The sequence below is a fragment of the Octodon degus genome, unplaced genomic scaffold, assembly GCF_000260255.1.
Source record: "Octodon degus isolate 3935 unplaced genomic scaffold, OctDeg1.0 scaffold00018, whole genome shotgun sequence".
Classification (NCBI taxonomy): Eukaryota; Metazoa; Chordata; class Mammalia; order Rodentia; family Octodontidae; genus Octodon; species Octodon degus.
In genome coordinates this window covers 1,509,981-1,529,804 of record NW_004524594.1, presented here as the reverse complement: position 1 = coordinate 1,529,804, position 19,824 = coordinate 1,509,981, and the positions used below count along the sequence as shown (strand labels likewise).

The 19,824-nt window shown below is 45.0% G+C and overlaps 2 protein-coding genes across 11 annotated transcripts in view; one reads left to right on the top strand and one right to left on the bottom strand.

Annotated features, from left to right (window-relative positions):
* Nucleotides 1-1,892: 1,892 nt before the first annotated feature.
* Nucleotides 1,893-9,424, bottom strand: Harbi1 (harbinger transposase derived 1). Of its 2 annotated transcripts, none has more exons than XM_004626986.2 (3): nucleotides 9,337-9,424; nucleotides 7,206-8,017; nucleotides 1,893-2,507 (listed from the first exon to the last, which is right to left on the bottom strand). In XM_004626986.2, exons 2-3 carry the CDS (start codon nucleotides 7,873-7,875, stop codon nucleotides 2,128-2,130), a joined length of 1,050 nt encoding a protein of 349 aa, XP_004627043.1. In that variant the 5' UTR covers nucleotides 7,876-8,017; nucleotides 9,337-9,424; the 3' UTR covers nucleotides 1,893-2,127. The 2 variants fall into 2 exon arrangements, with proteins under 2 accessions (XP_004627043.1, XP_023566470.1); XM_023710702.1 differs by having other exon boundaries at nucleotides 9,270-9,342.
* Nucleotides 9,425-9,749: 325 nt separating this feature from the next.
* Nucleotides 9,750-19,824, top strand: part of Atg13 (autophagy related 13) — a 38,510-nt gene continuing 28,435 nt past the window's right edge. For 5 of the 9 annotated variants that reach the window (XM_023710569.1, XM_004626982.2, XM_023710570.1 and 2 more), the window contains exon 1: nucleotides 9,751-10,081. The gene's annotated coding sequence lies outside the window, so the exon portion shown is untranslated. Of the gene's footprint in view, nucleotides 10,082-10,448; nucleotides 10,546-19,824 lie in introns of all 9 variants that reach the window. The other 4 variants (XM_023710565.1, XM_004626985.2, XM_023710567.1 and 1 more) reach the window with 4 other exon arrangements.

The following is a 19,824-nucleotide window of genomic DNA, read 5'->3' as shown; positions in this document are numbered from 1 at the left end:
CTTTGCTAAGCTTGTTCTAAGTAGGTGCTTTAGACCACTGAGCCATCTCACCAGCCCCCAGGCAAGCACTTATTCTACTGAGTTATCTCTCCAGCTCCAGAGAGTGCTACTTGTACATAACGCTTCTTTATTCTTTTATGATCCCTTCGCCTTCATTCCCAATTTTCCCTTCATCATCCTGTCGTGTAGCTGAGCCCCCAGGACAATGCAACCATAGTCAATTTTCTTTTTATTGTACTTTATTGAGACAGGGTCTCACTTTGTATCCCAGGTTGACCTCAAACTGGTGCCAATTCTCCTGCATCAGCTTCCAGAGTGCTGGAGATTACTGACATGCACCATTCTTCTTAATATTTTGTAGTGCCTATTTATTTCTGAAATCTTTTTTCTCTACAAGGAATTTCCAAAACAGTAAAATAAACACATTCTATCATCATGACCATAAGAAACATTATAGGTAGCCCTTCCTGGTCCTCATCTCAGTCCAGGAAGTTTGTATTTGTAATCCCATAGATAAGTTACTGGAATCCTATCAAGTTAATTCCAATCTACTACTTTCAGTGCTACCCACGGCAAGAATAAAGACACTAAAGTATATTTATAGTTAGGGGAGTCAAGGGGTCCTAAGTCCAGCCATGGTGGTGGCTATTCAGAACAAAGACATCAACCCAGGGCCAAACCTGGGTTTTATTCAGTCATGGAGGAGAGGCTTGGGGATGAATGACTGAGAATGGCAGGAAGTAGGTTAGTACTGTGAGCTGGGCTAGATAGGAAGCCTGCATTTACCTGTCATATGCAGAGAGGATATGCAGAAAAAGTAATTTGCATTATACTATTGAGATAGTATCTAATGTTTCGGGGTAGGTGCTTCAGCTCTGATGAGTGATCTTTCAAGCCCCAGGAAGTCACAGCCTCTATTTCAAGGCTGGATCCCAGCTGACAGGGTGGAGCATTGACTCTTTGTCTTGTGACAACCTAGCTCATATTGAAGAGCAGCAGGTGTGGGTTATCAGGGAAACAGGCTTGTCATCTTCAAAATCTACTGCCAGCACCTCAGCTAGACCAATATGCATTGCTTAAAGCCAACTGAAAGGATAAGGAAAAGTCCCAGCCAGCTCTGTACATATCAATACAAGGAAATTGGGTCAGGCTCAGCCAAAATGGAGACAACTGCTCTTCTTTCAAGGAGAGCTGCTCAGGTGGTCCTCCACAAAATATGATCTAAGCTCACATCTGTAACCCCAGTACTGAAGAGAAAGGGCCCCAAGTTCAAGCCCAACCTGGGCACTCTGGCAATTAGCATGACCTTGTCTCAAAATTGTAAAAAGGCCGGGAATGTAGCTGAGTGAGAAGGCCCTAAGTTCAATCTTCAATAAATGCAAACAAAACCCAAAAACCACATGAAGCTGCAAATCTGGAGCAGCAGCCATTTACTTACATGAGAAGACTGTTTACCCTTCATGTTTGTGTACAGTCAGCAAAGCAGAAAAATAAAAATGCCACCCAGATAACTCAGTACAATACTCTTTTTTATTTGTTAATTTTCAGATCATCAAAACCAAAAAAGCATTTTGGCTAAGTGTTGTTTTCCCCTTTCCTATGACTTTTAGGCCCAATTGTGTTTACTACCAGTGACTTTTCTTGTTTGTTTTTGGGCTCAGGAATTAAACTTGGGACCTTGCAATTGCCAGGCCCCACACCGCTGAGCTATATCCCTGGCCCCACCAGGGACTTCTCAAAGGAATGAAGCTTGACCTAGTTCACCAGGTAGCAGAGACCACCATGTTGGCTTTGACTTAATTAACCTACTTGCAAAGAGTTATCTTTTTTTTTTTTTTTTTTTGCAGGGGGGGGGGGACAGGGGCTTGCTGGGATTTAGGCTGGCCTTGAACTCACAATGTAGCCCAGGCTGGTCTCAAATACAGTGATCCTCCTGCCTCAGCCTCCTAAATGCTGAGGTTACAGGCCTAACCCACCACCTGGTTCTTGCACAGGCCCAACCCTGTAAGATGCAAGCTGAAATTTTGATTCGTGACAAGCTTTTCATACTTGGTCATGTGGGTGACAGCCATGAAGGCGGGAGTGTGCAGAAAAGTATGTGGCAGACCCTTCTGGAAAGTTTCCCCTTCAGCTGAAATGAGACAGCAACAGCTCCTGGCGGCTGCGGTCAGCTTCTAGGTCCAGAGACTCCATAGGTTCGTACTCCTCCTCCAGGGGCTGCTGCACAGGCCCTGCCATCGGCAAGGACCAGATGTCCATGCCGTGCTCCAGGGAGATGTTGTGCAGGACACAGCAGGCCACAATGATGTTGCTAGACTTCTCTGGCGAGTACTGCAGAGCTCCCTTGGACCCATCCAGGCAGCGGAAGCGGGAGCACAGGGTCCGCAGAGTCTTCTCCATCACGCTGTGGGTCGCAGAGTGGGCCAGGTTATAGCGATCTTCTGCAGGGGTTTTGGGGTCAGGGAGTGGGGTCATGAGCCAGGTGCGGAGAAAAAAGGCACTGTCACCTGTGAAGGCCCCAAAGTTAGAAGTGAGTATAAGGAGACTACAAATGGAATGAAATTCAGATGGGCATGGAAAAGCCTATCTGTAATCCCAGCTACTTGAAAGCTTATAACAGGAAGATCTTAAATTCAAGGACAGCCTGGTATATAATGAGAGGCACTGGAAAAAAAAAAAAAAAAGAGGGCTGGGTATCTTGGTCTGTATAGATCAGTGGTAGACTGTTTGCCCAGCATGCTTGAGTCCCTGGGTTCAAAGCTTGGCATTGTTCAGGAAAAAAGTAAAATTCATATATATACAGCTGGGCATGGTGGTAGATGTCTATAATTTCAGTACTCAGGAAGCTAAGGCAGGAGGATTGTTGTTTTAGGCCAGCCTGAACTATTGTGCTCAAGTGCAAGGTCAGCCTAAAGTACACAGCGAGATCCTGTCTCAAAAAACCAGAGGGCTGGGGAGATAGCTCAGTGGACTAAGCACTGCCTGGCAAGTACAAGGTCCTGAGTTCAATCTTCAGTATGAAAGAAAAGAAAAGAAAAGAAAAGAAAAGAAAAGAAAAGAAAAGAAAAGAAAAGAAAAGAAAAAGGAAACATAAGATGAGCAGGAGCTAAAAGTACACTAGAGGAGGACAAGATAGCTCAGCGGACTAAGAGCCTGCTTTGGTAAGCACAGGGACCAGGGTTTGGGATCCCACATGCCATGCCAGCTCTGCCCCCAGGCGCGCTGAGCTAGCCACTGAGCCCAGGCTGGTGGCACACGCCTGTAATCCCAGTGCTGGAGAGGCTGAAAAACAGGAGGATCAATACAAGTCTGAGCTGTGTAGTGAGACTGTGTACCAAACACATGAGAAAAAATAAAAATAAAAAGTACACTAGAAAACCACAAAATTGTAGCTGTGTGTGATGCTGCACTCCTGTAGTACCAGCACTGAGAAGACTGAGGCAGGAACAGTGCAGAGAGTTCAAGGGCAGCCTGAACTGCATAGGGAGACCCTGTCCAGAAACAAAACCATAAAGTAAAGTAATATCATAAGCAGAAGACACGTGTCTCAGCTGGGAATGCCCACTTACAACACATGTAAAGAAAAATGCAGGTACCAATGAAAGCCAAGTCTGAAACTATGCAGGAAGCAAGAAGGGCAGACCACACTTTCCTCAAACTTGGTACCAGCACTCAGGAAGCTGAGGCAGGACAGCTGTGTGCTTAAGGTCATCCTGGGCTAGTTTTCCCCCTTTTTTGGTACCAGCGATTGCACCCAGAGCCTTCTGTTTGCCAGACAGATGCTTTCGCCACTCAGCTATCTCCCTGGCCCTTCCGGGCTAAATAGTGAATGCAACCCCAGCCTAGACTACTTAGTAAGACTTTGTCTCAAAAAGCAACCCCCCAAAACAAAAAGTCTGTGAAGCAATATGTTGTAATTCAAAATCTCTAAAAAGCAAAGTGCAAAAGAGAAAAGAATTCTACCAGGAGATCCCAAAGCAATTTAGAAGGATAATGTCTAATTCTACTATTAAACTTTCAGGTCTGCAAATACTCCCCAGAGATTTCAAGGGATGATAATAACTTACCCTTCTGGTACTGAGAAGAATTATATAAAAGTTCCAGCATTTGTGACTGCCATCAGAATTCAGTGTTCTACTGGTATGGTATTGTCTGCCAGTAGCCTACTTACTTGGAAGGCTGAGGCAGGATGATCTCTTAGACCAATGGTGGCATATCCACAGCGTTTACTACATGAAGCTATTTCTATCATTGAAAGTGCTAGAAGGGGCCCTGGAGTAGCAAAAGGCACCATCGCTGTGTTTAGAATGCCCACAATTTCAGCAAATGTTCTGGTTGTGCAGGCAGTGCTGGGCACTATTAAAAAATATGTAGTATAGAACTCCTTTCTTTTAGTTTACTGTTTTGTCTGTCTGTGTGTGTGTGTGTGTGTGTGTGTGTGTGTGTGTAGGGTCTCACTAGGCAGCTTGAACTCATAGTGATCCTCCTGTTTTCAGCCTCCCCAGTGCTGGGATTACAGGTGTGAGCCACCACGCCTAGACTCCGTCCTTGGCTCAGCACACTCAGGGGCGGGGCTAACACTGCATGTAGTTTCAGGGATCAAACCCCAGTCCCTGCACTTGCCTAAGCAGGTGCTTAGTCTGCTGAGCTATCTTGCTGGCCCTTGTTTTGTCTTTTTGAGACAGGGTTTCACTGTGCGGTTCAAGCTGGCCTCATTCTGTAGCCCAGGCTGGGTTCAAATTCACAGGAGTCCTCCTGCCTCAGCCTCATGAATGCTGGGATTACAGGTGTGCACTATTGCACCCAACTAGAACTCTACTCTTTCAGGAGCCTACATTTCCAAGTATGGATCAATTTGAGTAACTACGAATTCTCATAAAAATTCCAAATTTTATATTTAAGTGACATTTTTCCTTTCCAATATAATTTGCCTTATTATTTTCGGTGGTAGGACTGGGGATTGAACCCAGGGTCTCATGCATGCCAGGCAAGTGCCCAACAACTGAGCTACCTCTCCAGCCTTTTATTTGTGAATTATGTTAATGTGGCAGTCTAGGCTTGCACTTGTGATCCTCCTGCCTCAACCTCTAGAGTAGGGAGATTTACAGACTATTATAATTTAATACTAACTGCCAGGTTGGGATTTTATAAATGAGATAAAAATAATACCTCAGCCATCCTTTGCTGTCAGGCAAAAGGAGGAGTTAGGAAGTACATAATAATATCAGAATCAGGAATACAATGGTGAAATGTGGTAAAAGGGAATAAAGAGACAAACATCTATGATGAATGCCTAAACACAGAGATGCTAAATGAGGTCTGTGGGTTTCTCTAGAGAACCAGAGTGGTGGGGCCATCTGTAATCTCAGCATCCAGGAAGATCACTGGGAGGTCAGGGCCAGTCTGAGCCATACAGTAAATTCAAGGCCAGCCTGAACTACAAAGAAAAAGCCTATCTCAAAATTCAAGGCCAGCCTGAACTACAAAGAAAAAGCCTATCTCAAAAAGACAAAAACAAAAACAAATTGACATCTTATCTCAAAAACAGTTTGTCTAGGAAATGGTACGGGCCTTAAGTAGGGGGAGATAATACAAGACAAGCTACTTAATGTAGACCTTTCCTCAAATGCTCCTGGGAAAACTCTCTGGAGGGGCTCAGAACCTCAACTGCCACACAGTGTACAACTGCCTCCATGACCAGGCACCACAGGACAAGTCTGCAGACCATCTCACACTAAGCTGCTTACAGGACTAGGCAAGAGCTGAAGAATTCAGGCTGAATTTGTTTGCGGGAGAAAAAGCAAGGAAATTAGGTAAATACCCAGGAGGGATACGAAAGAATGTCTCTCAAGTGAAAGCACACTAAGGAACCAAAGGCAGATCGAGGCTGGTTCTAGGACAAAGCCAGAACTATTCCAGAAATCCGGTGGTGTGAGGATGCAGCAGCCATCTCACCTCTCTCCTCTCCCACTGAAATATCTCATCGCCGCTCATGGTCCTGCCAGTCTTCCTCCAGTCATCCCACTGTCCACACAAGCTCTAGGGACCAGTTTGCCCATCACATCAATCACTGTTAGGCTCTCATTGATAGTGGGTGTTTCCACTGGGCACATAGCTCAGCAGTGCAGTGCCTGCCTGGCAAGCACAAGGTTATGAGTTCAATTCCTCCAAGGTCTCATGCAGGTGGACAAGCTTCTACCACTGAGCTGGAACTCCCAGCCCAGGTGATTCTTTTGATCTTGATAATTTATGAAACCCTGTACTACTAACCAGGAGTCCTCAAAGTAATTTTCCTGTTGAGTGGGCATGGAAGACTTCCTAGGACATATGTGCTGGAATGTACATATGCATGTATGCATATATGTATGTGAGACAGGGTTTCACTACACAGTTCAGGCTGGCCTTAAACTCACTTTGTAGCTCAGGGTGGTCTCAAACTGACAGTGATCCTATTGCCACCGCCTGAGTACTGGGATTACAGGTTTGTGCCACCACACCAGGCACAACGACAAATTTTAAGGGCTCAATAATTTTTAGTCTGGGTTTATAAGTAGGATGCCAAAATTGAGAGAATAACCTGAGAACTCCCACATCTTTGGATAGCTAGTGAGTCACTTGCAGAACACATCCTTTACTTCTTCATGTCATTTGAATGAAAATGGAATTGTTGCATTTTGCTTGTTTTTTGGCAACAGGGCCTTACTATGCGGTCCAGGCTGGCCTTGAACATATTGTGTAGCCCTGGAAGTCATACCCTCCTGCCTCTGCCACCAGTAATTTTTTTTTTTTGGGGGGGTGTATCTTCGTGAGATAGGGTCTCACTATGCAGTTCAGATCTGCCTTGAGCTCACTTTGTAGCCTAGGCTGGCCTCAAACTCAGTGATCCTCCTGCCTCAGTCTCCTCATTGCTGGAATCACATGTGTGGGCCAACACACCCAGTCTATATTTCGAGACAGGACCCTATCTTACCCAGGCTGGGTTTTAACTTGCAATATTCTTCCTCACTCTGCCTCCCAGCATGCCCACCACACCCAACTTCTACTACATAATTTGTCTATGGCTTCAAATTAAAGCTTTTAATTTTTTTTTTTTTTTTTTTTTTAAACAAGGTCTCTCTCTGTAGGCTACAGGCTCTTCCAACTCTAGTGGTCCTCTTGACTTTGCTTCCTGGGTACAGACAGAAGATTTGTACCTGCAAACTTACCAAGAAGCCAGCTATCCTTGTGCATCCCAGCTTCAAACTGACTACTTAAAGAGGACTGCTGGAGCACAGCACAGTCCTGCAGGCTGCCAGGCCAGTTTGTCTCCACGGTCATAAATGCCCCTCTGATGTCACACACCATCAGGCAGTTGAGAGAATGCAGACCTTTGCGGTTCACATAGGAGAGGTCTTCAGCATTTGGCGCCTTGATTGCCACGTGGATACAGTCAACCACCCCTATCACCCCCGGCATCCCCGCCAGCCCATAGAATTCATCCTTCAGAGCCTGCATAGAGGCTTCATCAGCTGGAAAGTGAATGAACTGGGAGGCTCTTTCCATAAGCACTTCAGTAACATTAGCAACACACCGACTCATAGAGGCCTGGCTGATTCCAATAGCATCTCCCATTCGGGTCTGGAAGGAGCCTGAGGTATAAAAGCCCAGGGCTGCAAGGATCTGTGTCTCTGGGCTGATGGCCCTAGATCGCTGAGTAGGTCGAGAAAGACTTGGCCCCAAGAGTTCCACCAGATAATAAATGAACTGCCGAGGAAAGCCATACATGGACATCAAATCTTCATCAGTCACATCGTCCAACTTAAAACGGTCTAAGGTCCGGTGACCCCGGCCGTACAGCAAGAGATCACAGTCAAGCACTGTTATGGGGATGGCCATAGCAAACGTGAATGCTGCCTCGCCTATCTGCTTTTTCTGAATGCTTCTCAATGAAGACCTTGGTGCGAGAAGGTATTTAAGGGTCAGCAGAACTCATCAGCCAGCTGTAAGCTAAACACCTCTGACATTCATAATCTTCCCTCTGTAAAGGTTGAAAGAAATAAAATTTAGAAACGTACCAACGACATGAAAGTGACTCAAAGGCTACAATAACACCTTTTGAGCAACTCTACTTTGAACAGGTAAAAGGAGCTGTTTATGCAACTTGGGTTTTTCTCAACAGCTAAAACTATAGGACATCAGTGATACTGAAATTATGAGTACATGAATTATAAAGAATTAAGGGGGGCTGGTGAGATGGCTCAGTGGTCTGGAGCACCTACTTGGAGCAAGCTTAGCAAAGCCCGGGGACCGCGGTTCAATCCCCAGCACCACATGCCAGCCAGCCCCGCCCCCTGGTGGGCTGAGCTGGCCACACACACACAAATAAATAAAATTAAAAAAAAAAAAAAAAAAGAAAAAAAATTAAAAAAAAAAAAAAGAATTAAGGGCCGGCGAGATAGCTCAGCAGACTAAGTGCCTGCTTTGGCAAGCACAGGGAACATGGTTTGATCCCCGATCCTGCATGCCATACTGGCCCTGCCCCAGCTGAGTCTGAGACCGATAAGGGTGAGTCCGGCAGTCAGGCGTGGTAGTGCACGCCTGTAATCCCAGTGCTGGGGAGGCTGAAAACTGGAGGATCACTACGAATCTGAGCTGCGCAGTGAAACCCTGTACCAAATAGATAAAATAAAATAAAATAAAAAGAATTAAATTTTGATTCTGCCAAACTGCTGCAACATTTGGTCTGGTTTGAAGCACAAAGGCAAAATATTAATTAATGTAGGAGATGCATAATTATTCACAAGGTAAAAGATTTCTGCTCCTAATTAGACATGCCACGAAACAGCTGACACATACAACTACGTTGGGTAAGGATTAGTCAGTCACAGGTTTGTTAACCAGAGCCTCATGGCTCTACCTGCTTAGTGCGGGACAGGTGTGGAGGTACACAAGCTAGCCTAAAAAGGAAGAGGGTAGCCTACAAACCAACTTGGGGGGGGTTGCATGTTATTAATCACAGGCTTTCTCTGCACCCCAATAAATTTTTTAAAGATCTCTGAGACAGGGTCTCGCTTGCGCAGCCCGGGCTGGCCTCGAAATTGTGGCAGTCCTCTTGCCTCAGCCTCCCGAGGGCTGGTACTGCAGGCCTGCACCACCACGCCTGGCTAAGAATTTCAACTTTTGAGGCTGCGGGCTAGAAAGTAAGGAAGATCAGTCAATTTGAAAGAAAGGAGCAAAGGAAGAGGTTGAGAGCCAGGTTTGGGAGTAACGCTGCCCCATTTACAGCACACCTTAAAAACGGAAACGGAAGTGTGACTGAGAAGGCCGCTCCACATCAGCAAGGCTGTGCATACCCACCTCTCCGCGGCTGCCAGGATACTGTCCCACACTCCACCCACCCAGCCCGCCCGGCCAACCGGCCCTCCTCCGGAACCCGAGGCCCGGCCCGGGCCGTCACGGCGCGCAGGCGCGGCCCCGCCCCCGCGCGTCAGCGCCCCTCCTCGCCCATCGCCGCGTCCTCACCCGCCGCTGCCGCTGCAGCCTGCGCTTCGTAGCCGCACATTCCATAGAAAGTCCTAAGGACCAACTTTCTCAAATTTTCCCCTGGCCTCCCCCTTTACTTTTTCCTGAAGGGCTTGAAAAATTATACAAGAATATTTATATGGAAATAGATAAAATTTGATGGGTATTTTGAGGATCCAAGGGAGTAAATAGGACGTTTATTGTGTAGCGAAAGGGTAGTTAAAGTTAGGTAGCTGGATTTCCCCTATAACCTCCAGCATCACCACAGCCTGCACCCAAGCGAATGAAAACAAACAGTAACGATGGCGGCGCCGGGAAGGGACTGGCTCCTGGGATGAGGCAGGCGTGATCGCTTGATGGAGGAGAGGAGCCCCGAAGAAAAGCCGACGTGAGTGCTACAGCTTGCTCAGTCCTAGGAGTGAGACGCCTGGAATCTGTGAGTCAGGAGCCTCCTGAAGCGTGAGGTGTCTGTCTGACCCACTGTCCCTGCAGTCCCGGGACGCAGAACCTCACCCAGCAGGCGCCGGGTCCCGGCCTCCGTAATGAGAGCCCCTCACCTCTGTGTGCCGCAGCTTCGCAGGTACTAACTTTTTGGGGAAGGAGGGATACCTCCGGAGCTCGTAGCGCCCCCGGGCGGGAGGCTGTGGCTCCGCGACCCATTGACTAGCTCCTTGTAAAAGTCAAAGCTGGCTAGTTGGGGTTCAGTCCCTTGAACCCTCATCTTCTTTGAGAAATCGGGTTGGTGCAGGCCCCAATGAGTGACTTGTCACCAGTCGACACGGACCCCCCAGAGCATTCCTATCGACATTCTCAGCTCTGTGAGCTAGGTAGTGAGGGTTTATGAAGGTAGTTTATGGGGCCCTCTGTCCGAGGTTGGGTACCAATTATGAGATTGATTTTCATCCAGTCAAGATTTGTTGAGTGCCAAATATGTACTCCGCGTATAGGTGAGGGTGACTGTTGACTAGTGAAAAAGGGACCCAAGGTTCACGGCTATAACGACCTGTGGAAACCTGCGATCCGTTCTCATTGGTAAATCCCTGGGTAAGTGCCTGAGCACCTTTTTGGGCCATCATTAACACATCTCCGTTTTACTCCCAGGCAGTTAGTCTGATCAGTTCACTAGCATTTTGCTTTTACTGTGTCTACCTCCTCTATTTCTAAAATGGTGGCGCTTCTTTTGACAACTTCCCTGGGAGGTGCATGAAAGTAAGAAGCAACAGATCTCTTTCTCACTCCTATTTCTTTGGCACTGGGGATTGAACCCCGGGACTTTGCACAGAGCTAGATCTTACTATCTTTTTACTTTTTATTTTTGTTTGCTTATATCATATTTCTTTTTAGTTAATTTATCTTTCTGATGCAGGCTCTCACTATGCAGTTCTGGAAGGCCATGAGCTCACTTTGTAGCCAAGGCTGGTCGCAAGGATTCTCCTGTCTCAGCTTCTGGTGTGTGCCACCATGCCTTGCTATATCTATTATTGATTTATTTTATTTTTTTTGTGGAACCAAGGATTGAACTTAGGCCCTTGCGCTTGCCAGGCAAGCACGTAATATTCTACTGAGCTATCTCCCTGGCCCCTATCTATTAATTTTGAAACAAGTTCTCTCTATGTCGTTTAAGACTGGCCTTGAACTCATGGGAGATTCTCTTGCCCTCAGGGAGCCAAGTTCTAGGATTACGGTTGTGTGCACTAAACTGGGCTGACTTTTAAAAATTTTTTTAATGTATTTGGTACACGGTCTCACTACTCAGACTTGTAGTGATCCATCTGTTTTCAGCTCCCTCCAGCACTTTGATTACAGACCTGTGCCACCAGTCCAGGTCTCAGTGGCCAGCTCAGCATACCCCCCTTCCCTGGCCCACTGAGCTGGCAGGGCATGGGGGTGTCAGGATTGAACCCTGGTCTCTGCTCTTGCCTAAGCAGACATTTAGTCTGCTGAACTATCTCGCCAGCCTTCTGGTTTACTTATTTCTTTTCTGTTTTAGTAAGGGTTTACAGTCTCCCTGCATAGATTGGACTCGTAGTGATCCACCTGTGTTCAACCTCCAAGAGCTGGGATTATAGGCGCATGCCACCACGCCCAGTCTCAATTGCAGTCTCACAGTGCTCTGGGGGCACGACCGGCACATAGGCCAGGGATTGAACCCCACTCTGCGTCTGCCTAAGCAGGCGCTTTAATCCGCTGAGCTACTTGGCTGGTCCTCGTTGACTTGTTTTTTGAGACAAGGTCTGACAAAGTCATGGAACTACCCGGGCTGGTCCCAAATTTATAATTCTCTTGTCTCAGCCTCCTGAGTGCTGGAGTTTTAGGTGTGTGCCACCACACTTGACCCACCATTGCCTAGTTTAGACCCTTTCTTTTAAGTTCCAGGTTTTTACATGTTTTATGATTATTAGGTTTTATAACGTGTGTATATTGTGGTTCTGGGTAAATAATGAATTTTTTTGTTGTCAAATCTCCATCTTTTTTTTTTTTTAAAATCTCATAAGTCTTACCAATTGTTTTGGAATGGATCCCTAACTCAACAAAACTGCTCAGCTATATCCCCAACCTCAAGTTTTTTATTTATTTTTCCTGAGACAGGGTCTTCCTATGTAATGCAGGTTGGCCATGACCTTGATCTTGTGATCCTTCTGCCTCCATCTCCAGGGCTGGGATTGCAGTATTGTGCCACCTGTGAGGTGTCCCCCTCACCTCCATTTCATTACCCCAGCTATGTCAGATACTGAGATTAGATACCATGTTTTACATATAGGCTCAAGGATATTCCTCTTTTTTTTTTATCATTTATTTGTTTGGTACAGGGTCTCACTGGCATTGCACACCCAGCTTCCAGGGTTGGCATGGCATGCAGTACCAGGGATCGAACCCAGCCAGGCAGGCATTTAGACTGCTAAGCTATCTCCCCAGCTTCTATTTCTCTTCACCATCTATTGCCCTTGACATTATCAAGAGACCTAATCTTAGCTTTAGTTATTCTATGTATTATTTTTAAGTTGTTTCTTGTTAATTAAGCATGCCTGCTGGGCTCATGGCACATGCCTGTAATCCTAGCTATGTTGTTAGGCCACCATACTTGCTCTGAGGTTATTTTTATATACTCTTGCTAAATTATATAGTAGTTTTGCTGAAAATATTTACTCTTCTTTATTTGGTTTTGGTTTTTTGCTGTGTAGTTCAGGCCCTGCTTAAACTCACTGTGTAGCCCAGGCTGGCCTCTGACCTCAGCAATCCATCCTCCTGCCTCAGCCTGCTGTGCCCCTCCTCTTTGATTGTGTCATCTGTCTAGTTTTATCGCCAATTCCCATCTGAATTCCTCCAGCAGATTCCTGCTAGGTCTCTTGCTTCCCTTATTTTTGCATTGTTTCCCCCTCTCTATTCAAGTTAATCTTCTTAACTATATCTTTTTCTTTGAGACAGGGTCTCATTTGTAGTTCAGGCTGATCTTGATTTCACTGTGTAGCCCAGGCAATTTTGAGATTATGAGTTGGGACCAACCTACTAGGGATTTGGGTGTGATGAGCCTGAAGAGAAACTAACTCAGGTAAAGGTAGGTGGAACCTTTGGTAGCTGATCACCCCTTCCAGCTATTGTTCCCTTATCTCCTTGCTATCCTTATCTCTTCTGACTTAACTCTGCATTTTCTCTTTTTTTTTTTTTTTTTTTTTCAGAACCAGGGATTGAACTCAGGCCCTTGTGCTTGCCAGGCAAGCACTTATTCTACTGAGCTATCTTAAATTCTGGGGATTGAGCTCAGGACCTTGCACTTGCCAGGCAGATGCTTATGCCACTAAGCTATCTCCCCGGCCCTAATTTTTCTCATCTTCTTATCCCTTACATTGATTTTCTCTTCTGCTGGTCTAATTTGCTGTTAAAAACCATTGAAAAAAAAAATTGCAAATTTTGTCATTGAGGGCTGGGGATATAGTGTCATGAGTGCCTGCCTGGCAAGTGCAAGATCCCAAATTTAATCCCCAGTACAAAAAAAAAAAAAAAAAAAAAAAAAAAAAGTCATTAAATTCTAGAATGCCATTATTATTATTTAATAGTTTCTGGTTCTGGGCCAGGGAGCTAGCTCAGGGACGTAAGTGCCTATCTGGCAGGCATAAGGTCCTGATTTACATCCCTGATATTCCCCCCACCATACCAAAAACAAGTTTCTGGTTCTCAGTGTTGTCGATTATATGCTTTGTTAAATTAAATACTGGAAACATAGTTTTGTTTTGTTTTTGGAGTACTAGGGATTGAACTCAGGATCTTGTGCTTGCCAGGCAAGAACTTATTCTACTGAGCTATCTTCCTGGCTCCAAAACTGGCTGGCTGACTTGCTCTTTCTTTCTTTTTTTTTTTTTTTTTTTTTGGCAGAACTGGGGATTGAATTCAGGCCCTTGAGCTTGCCAGGCAAGTGCTTATTCAACTGAGCCATCTCCCTGGCTGTAAACATAGTTAAAGCTTATATCTAATAACTTATATATTTTAGTGTGTTTTTGTGTCTTTTATATTCTGGCCATTTGGGTTTGTGTCCATGGATACTTGCTTTGTTTTGAATAGGTGCCAGACATTGTATGTAAAATTGTACAGATAACTTGTGGGCTAGGATGACCTCATCCTACCTCATTGAAGCTGATGTTGTAGTTGAGTCACATCATTCTTGTGGTCCAACCTGGTATCCAATTCTGGGCTCAAGCCATCCTCTCTATTCTGCCTCCTAAGTAGGTAGGACTATAAATCTATGGCCTTGTGCCCAGCTCCCTCACCCCCCACCTTTTTATTTTTGTTTTTTGTCTTTATTTATTTATTTAAATGTATTTGATTGTTACAGGGTTTCACTACGCTGCTCAGACTCATAGTGATCCTCCTATTTTTAGCCTCCCGAGCGCAGAGATTACAGGTGTACACCTGGACTCTGGCTGGCTCAACCTACCCTGGGGGCGGAACCACAGTCTCTGTGCTTGGCTAAGCAGGTGCTTTAATCCACTCAGTTATCGCACTTTACCCTTTTTTGTCTGAGACAGGGTCTCGCTCCATAGTTTTTAAAACTCACTTTGTAGGGGCTGGGGAGATGGCTCAGTAGAATAAGCACTTTCCTGGCAAGCGCAGGGGCTTGAGTTCAATCCCCAGTTCCGCCACAAAAACCCCTCACTTTGTAGCCCAGGCTGGTCTAGAACTCGCAAAGATCCTCCTGTCGCATCCTTCTGAGTGCTGAGATTACAGACATGTGCCACTATGCCCAGCTTTCCCCTACATTTCTAACCAACCCACTGCCAACCAGGCTTTGCATACTATCTTCCTTGGGTTTGGTAGTTTGCTAGATGAGCTCATATTCAGAGGACCCTTTATATTTACCCATTTATTACAAATAACATCATAAAGAAAGCAGGTGACCAAGCAGATGAATACTTAGGGCAAGCTATCTACCTTCCCTGTCTCCTTGGTCCCTCCTGGGGGTCAAAATCTCAACCCTGTCATCTTGGGTCCTTCTGGTGACCTGCCTTTTTTTTTTTTTTTTTTTAATGGCAGAAGTGTTTTTTGTTTTTGTTTTTGTTTTTTTGCGCCGAATGCCTTCAAGGCATGACTGGCTGTCTTGTGTTGTGGGGATCGAACCACAGCAACCTGAGCCTGACTGCTTTGTTGAAGCAGCCACTTAAAGAACTGAGCTAAGGGGCAGGCCCCCTGACCTGCCATATTTTAAGGCTCTGTGAGATCCACCTAAATTACCTCTTCAGAACTGGAAGGGCTCTGTATGAATAACAAAAGCTGCTGCTGTTTTAGGAATTCCAAAGGTGCTAAGGCTACAAATGTGGAGGTCCTATTGTAATAAGGCCTCTTCTCCAAGTTCAGCTTTGGGGAACAGAAGAGGCTGTCTGTAAATACCTGAGGCAAGATAGCCCAACAGGACTGTTAGTGTAGGCCCATTTTAGGGATCTTCCTATTGAAAGGCAAACAGCTACTGGAAGGGAGGACCCAAGGGGATAGAAAAAGCTTCCTGTCTCCCAGGATCCTTGCAGGGCCAGTGTATGGGCTCTTGCCCTACATGATGTTCTGCCAGTGTTTTGACTACTGATAAGATAGGTGTATTGCACAGGGCCTGGTGTGGCAATAGCAACCAGCAGCCAAATTTGTCAGTGGGCTTTCATGTGGGCATAACCTTTCTTTGGAGGAAGTATTGACTTTTCTGAGGGTAGAGGTTAGCATTCTTGAGCTGAATGATCACCTACCCTAAGATACCATCATGTCATATTTGGGGATCAATTCCTGGTAAAGGAATTGGACCTGATACGGCCAGGTTGGCTGTGTCCCTGGCACTTACAAGAGGTGCCAGAGGTTTGAGTGACAACATGGCCTTGAACAGGAGGCATAAATCTTCCAGTTACTGGTATGGGACATGTTGGTATTACCAGGAATGCAGGGGTTGGGGAGATAGCTCATAGAATAAGCACTTGCCTGGCAAGCACAAGGTCCTGAGTTCAATCCCTGGTACTGCAAATCAATGAATGAATGAATGAATGAATGAATGAACAAAGCAAGAAGGCAGTTTGGAAAAGGAAACCCCTCAGCCAGCAGTTGGAGGGGGCAGGTAGGGAAAACTCACCAGTGAACTTCCTCAAGGACCACTACAGCTGAGGAACGGGTTGATCTTTTACTGCATAGGAGGTGGGATAGAGTAAGAGTCTCTCTCTCTCTTTTTTTTTTTTTTTTTTTGAGTCTCTTTTTATTTTTTTAAATTTAATTTTATTTTTTTTGGCGGAACCAGGGATTGAACTCAGGCCCTTGCGTTTGCCAGGGAAGCACTTATTCCACTGAGCCATCTCCCCAGCCACCAGAGGTGGATATTCTATTGGCATCTAAATACTAAGGTGTTTGAATTCAGCTAAACAACCCAACACTGTCTAGCAGTCTATAATATTAGTGGGTTATCCTCAGAAGTTACTGACTTGAGCCTTTTACAGCTCATCATATTAATATGGCTTTACTTTATATACCTCATTTTTATACTTTTCTACTGGATGGTTAAGACCAAGATAAAGCAAGACCTATATAACAAGAAATGTAACTTTTGTATCTGATAAGGTCAGTCAAGTCCCCTCAGGATTTATCCTGTAGCCCTGTACTGTACTTTGTAGATCCTTTGTCATTGTCAGCCATGAGAATGAGTCACAGCCATTGCTTGACCAATTTGCTCTCTGTGAAAGCCTGAGAGAATGTTTTCTCTCCATGTGACTCTCCCCAGGCACACTCTACATCATTGATCACATTCCTCTGTGGCTTCATAATCTTCTTGATCAGAAAATTTGGAGCACAACTGAGTTACATGTTGTTACAGTACAGGTTCTCCTATGTCCTCAGTCTTCACTGACCCTGAAAGGCTAGGGCCAAAATGTTGGCTGACCTTGCAGCCCTTCCTTTTCTCCAATTTTGAACTGCTAACTTAGGTTGTTAACCCTCCAGAAGAGAAGTTTATTATTAACCTGCAATATATGCAGTTTGGTTTACCCTATCTGTCTAAATATCAAACATCTTTGGCATATCATGGAACAGGTATTTTCCATCAAATATTGGTATGTTGAACTTTGAGACCTTACAGAATATATAGGAAAAATAATTTTATAAAGGTAGAAATAAGCATTTACATAATTTTACAAAGAAATGTAGAAATCTAACCATATACAGAATTGTAACAGGATAGACTTGTGACTTTTTTTTTCTTATTCTTGTGACTTTTTTTTCATTTAGTACCCTTTAAAAACACCAAAAAACAACAACAACAACAAAAACCCTTTACTTGAGAGACATTATGGCAATAAATGGTATGTCATGACAAGAACTACATATTTAGAAGACCAGGATGGCAGGCACTCCAAGCATGACCCCTCTATTACACATCGCCATCCTCAGTGTAGCCGCCTGGCTCACGGGCACCAGCATATACAGTTAGGGTGAGACTCTCACCAGCCAACCGCTAGTCTCAAAAACCTGCTGATGTCCCCCAGGATCACTGCCCCACCTATCTCATGCATATAAGTGCATGGCTTTGTCCCTGTTATGTTTCTCAGCTTTTCTCCTTGCCCACTCCTCATTGTCCAGTCCTCAAGTTCTTGCTTCCCTTTTATTTGTGTTGTAACTTTCTATATGTAATTCCTCTTTTAAGTTCTTATACTAGGGAGACAATATGATATTTACACACGTGGGTCTGGTTTATTTCACTTATAAGTATATCTTCAAGTGGCATATAAAAGACTTTTGAGACAAGGTCTCTCTAAGTCACTAAGTTGCTGGCCCCCTCTCACAATTCTGCCTCAGCTTCCCAGCATGCCAGGATTACAGGTGTGTGTCACCATTCCTGGATATACCCAGATCTCTACAAGCCTGCCTCTGTCATGCCCACACTGTCTCCTGATGATTTGAACTAAACCATAGGAGGAAGTGCATAGAAAGGACATTCCTGGCTGTATTTAAATAGTGGAGAATTGTGCTGCAAAATAAAACCAACCCACTCTACAAAACCAAACTAAAAACCTCCAACGAATAGATGAGAGCCATGTAAAAGGAAGTGAGAGGTACGTCAGTGTGACTGCATCCGTGTGTTGCTCTAGCACAGGAAAATGGGAGCTCCAGTGAGAGAAAGTAGAAGGGCATTGTATGAGGCTGCGAGTGTACATCTGAACAGAACAACAGAGAAGGGGGCAAGGTACAGAGCGATAGCCATGTCACGTTCTGCTGGGCACCTGTAGTCCTACCTACTCTGGAGGCTGAGGTGGGAGGATTGTTTGAGTCCAGGAGTTGTGGGCTGCAGTGTGCTCTGCCAGTTGGGTATCTGCACTAAGTTCAGCATCATTATGGTGACCTCCCAGGAGCAGGGATCACCAGGTTGCCTAAGAGGGGTGAACTGGCTCAGGTTGGAAACAGCAGGTTGAAGTGTCCTCATTCTGATTATGGTAATGATTTTATTTATTTATTTATTTATTTAGTATTTTAGGGAAGGGTCTACAGGGTGTTCAGGTTCTCAGAAGGGTTTTTGTTTTGTTTTGTTTTGCTCCGAATGCCTTCAGGGCAGGTTTGGCTGGCCTGAGTTGTGGGGATCGAACCACAGCAACCTGAGCCTGACTGCTTTGTTGAAGCAGCCACTTAAAGAACTGAGCTAAGGGACAGGCCCCCTGGGGTCTCACTACTAGATTGGACTCGTAGTGATCCGCCTGTTTACTGCCTCCCAAGAGCTGGGATTACAGGCACACGCCACCACATCCAGTCTCAATTGCCATCGCAGCGTGCCCCAGGAGGGGGGTCAGCACAGCAGGCCCTGGGATCAAACCCCTGTCCACTGAGCTATTTGGCCTGCCCTGGTAATGATTTTTCAATGTTTTTTTCTGAGACAGGGTCTCACTGGAGTTCAGGCTGGCCTTGCATGGATTTATTTCCAGCACCACTACCAGAAAAGATCAAGAATTTAGTACTGAAATAAATAGAAAGCATTAGAGAACCCACCTGCCTGTCTAGTTTATGTTCTTGTCCCTGGGTTTATTACTTTCCTTTGCACTTCTCTAGCATTATTGAGTCATTAGTCTAGCATTTGTATGTTGGTGATTAGGTATAGCCATTAGAACAGGGGAGCAACTAAGTTCTTTCAGAAAATTGTTTTAATGCTGAATGTGGTGGCCCACACCTGTAATTCCAGAACTTGGGAGGCTGACATAGGAGGATCGCCATGAATTTAAGGCCAGCTTGGGCTACTTAGTGAGTTCAAGGCCAGTCTGGACTAAGTAATGAAACCCTGTCTCAAAAAAATAAAAAAAATTTAACCTGCTTCAAGTCTGTACCTGTTTTCTAACCCTCTGGATGCCTCAAAGTGTTATTTTGTATATATTTTATTTCTATTTATGAAACTGATCTGGTGAGGCTGTTGCTAAATTGAATCCCCTGAAGGTCCAATAAGTTGTTTTTGTTACTTGTTACTTATTTTGAATCTCCAAGAAGAGTCTAAATTAGGGTACTTCTCAGACAAAACAGCTACAAGTAGCAAGTAGAGGGAAAATAGGTGGAGATGAAGTTTAAAAGAACAGCAGCATTGGTGAGAGCATTGTGAGGAGTAGATCTCATGATGCATATTTTGGACCCAAAGAAGCCGTTATAGAAAAGGTGCCACTTGAGAATTTAATCAAAATCATGTTAATGGGAACCACAACATTTTTTTATAAATTTTTGTGAGTTATACTAACCACAGCATTTTTTCTAAAATTATGTATAGCGGGCCAGGGAGATGGCTTAGTAGAATAAGTGCTTGCCTAGCAAGCACAAGGGCCTGAATTCCATCCCTGGTTC

Bases quoted from the DNA above. Each gene is read 5' to 3' on its own strand.
- Harbi1 (XM_004626986.2), bottom strand. From the start codon at position 7,875: ATGGCCATCCCCATAACAGTGCTTGACTGTGATCTCTTGCTGTACGGC. The intron at 2,508-7,205 runs GTAAGTTTGCAG...GGGCCTTCACAG, and splicing joins CAAGGATAGCTGGCTTCTTG to GTGACAGTGCCTTTTTTCTC.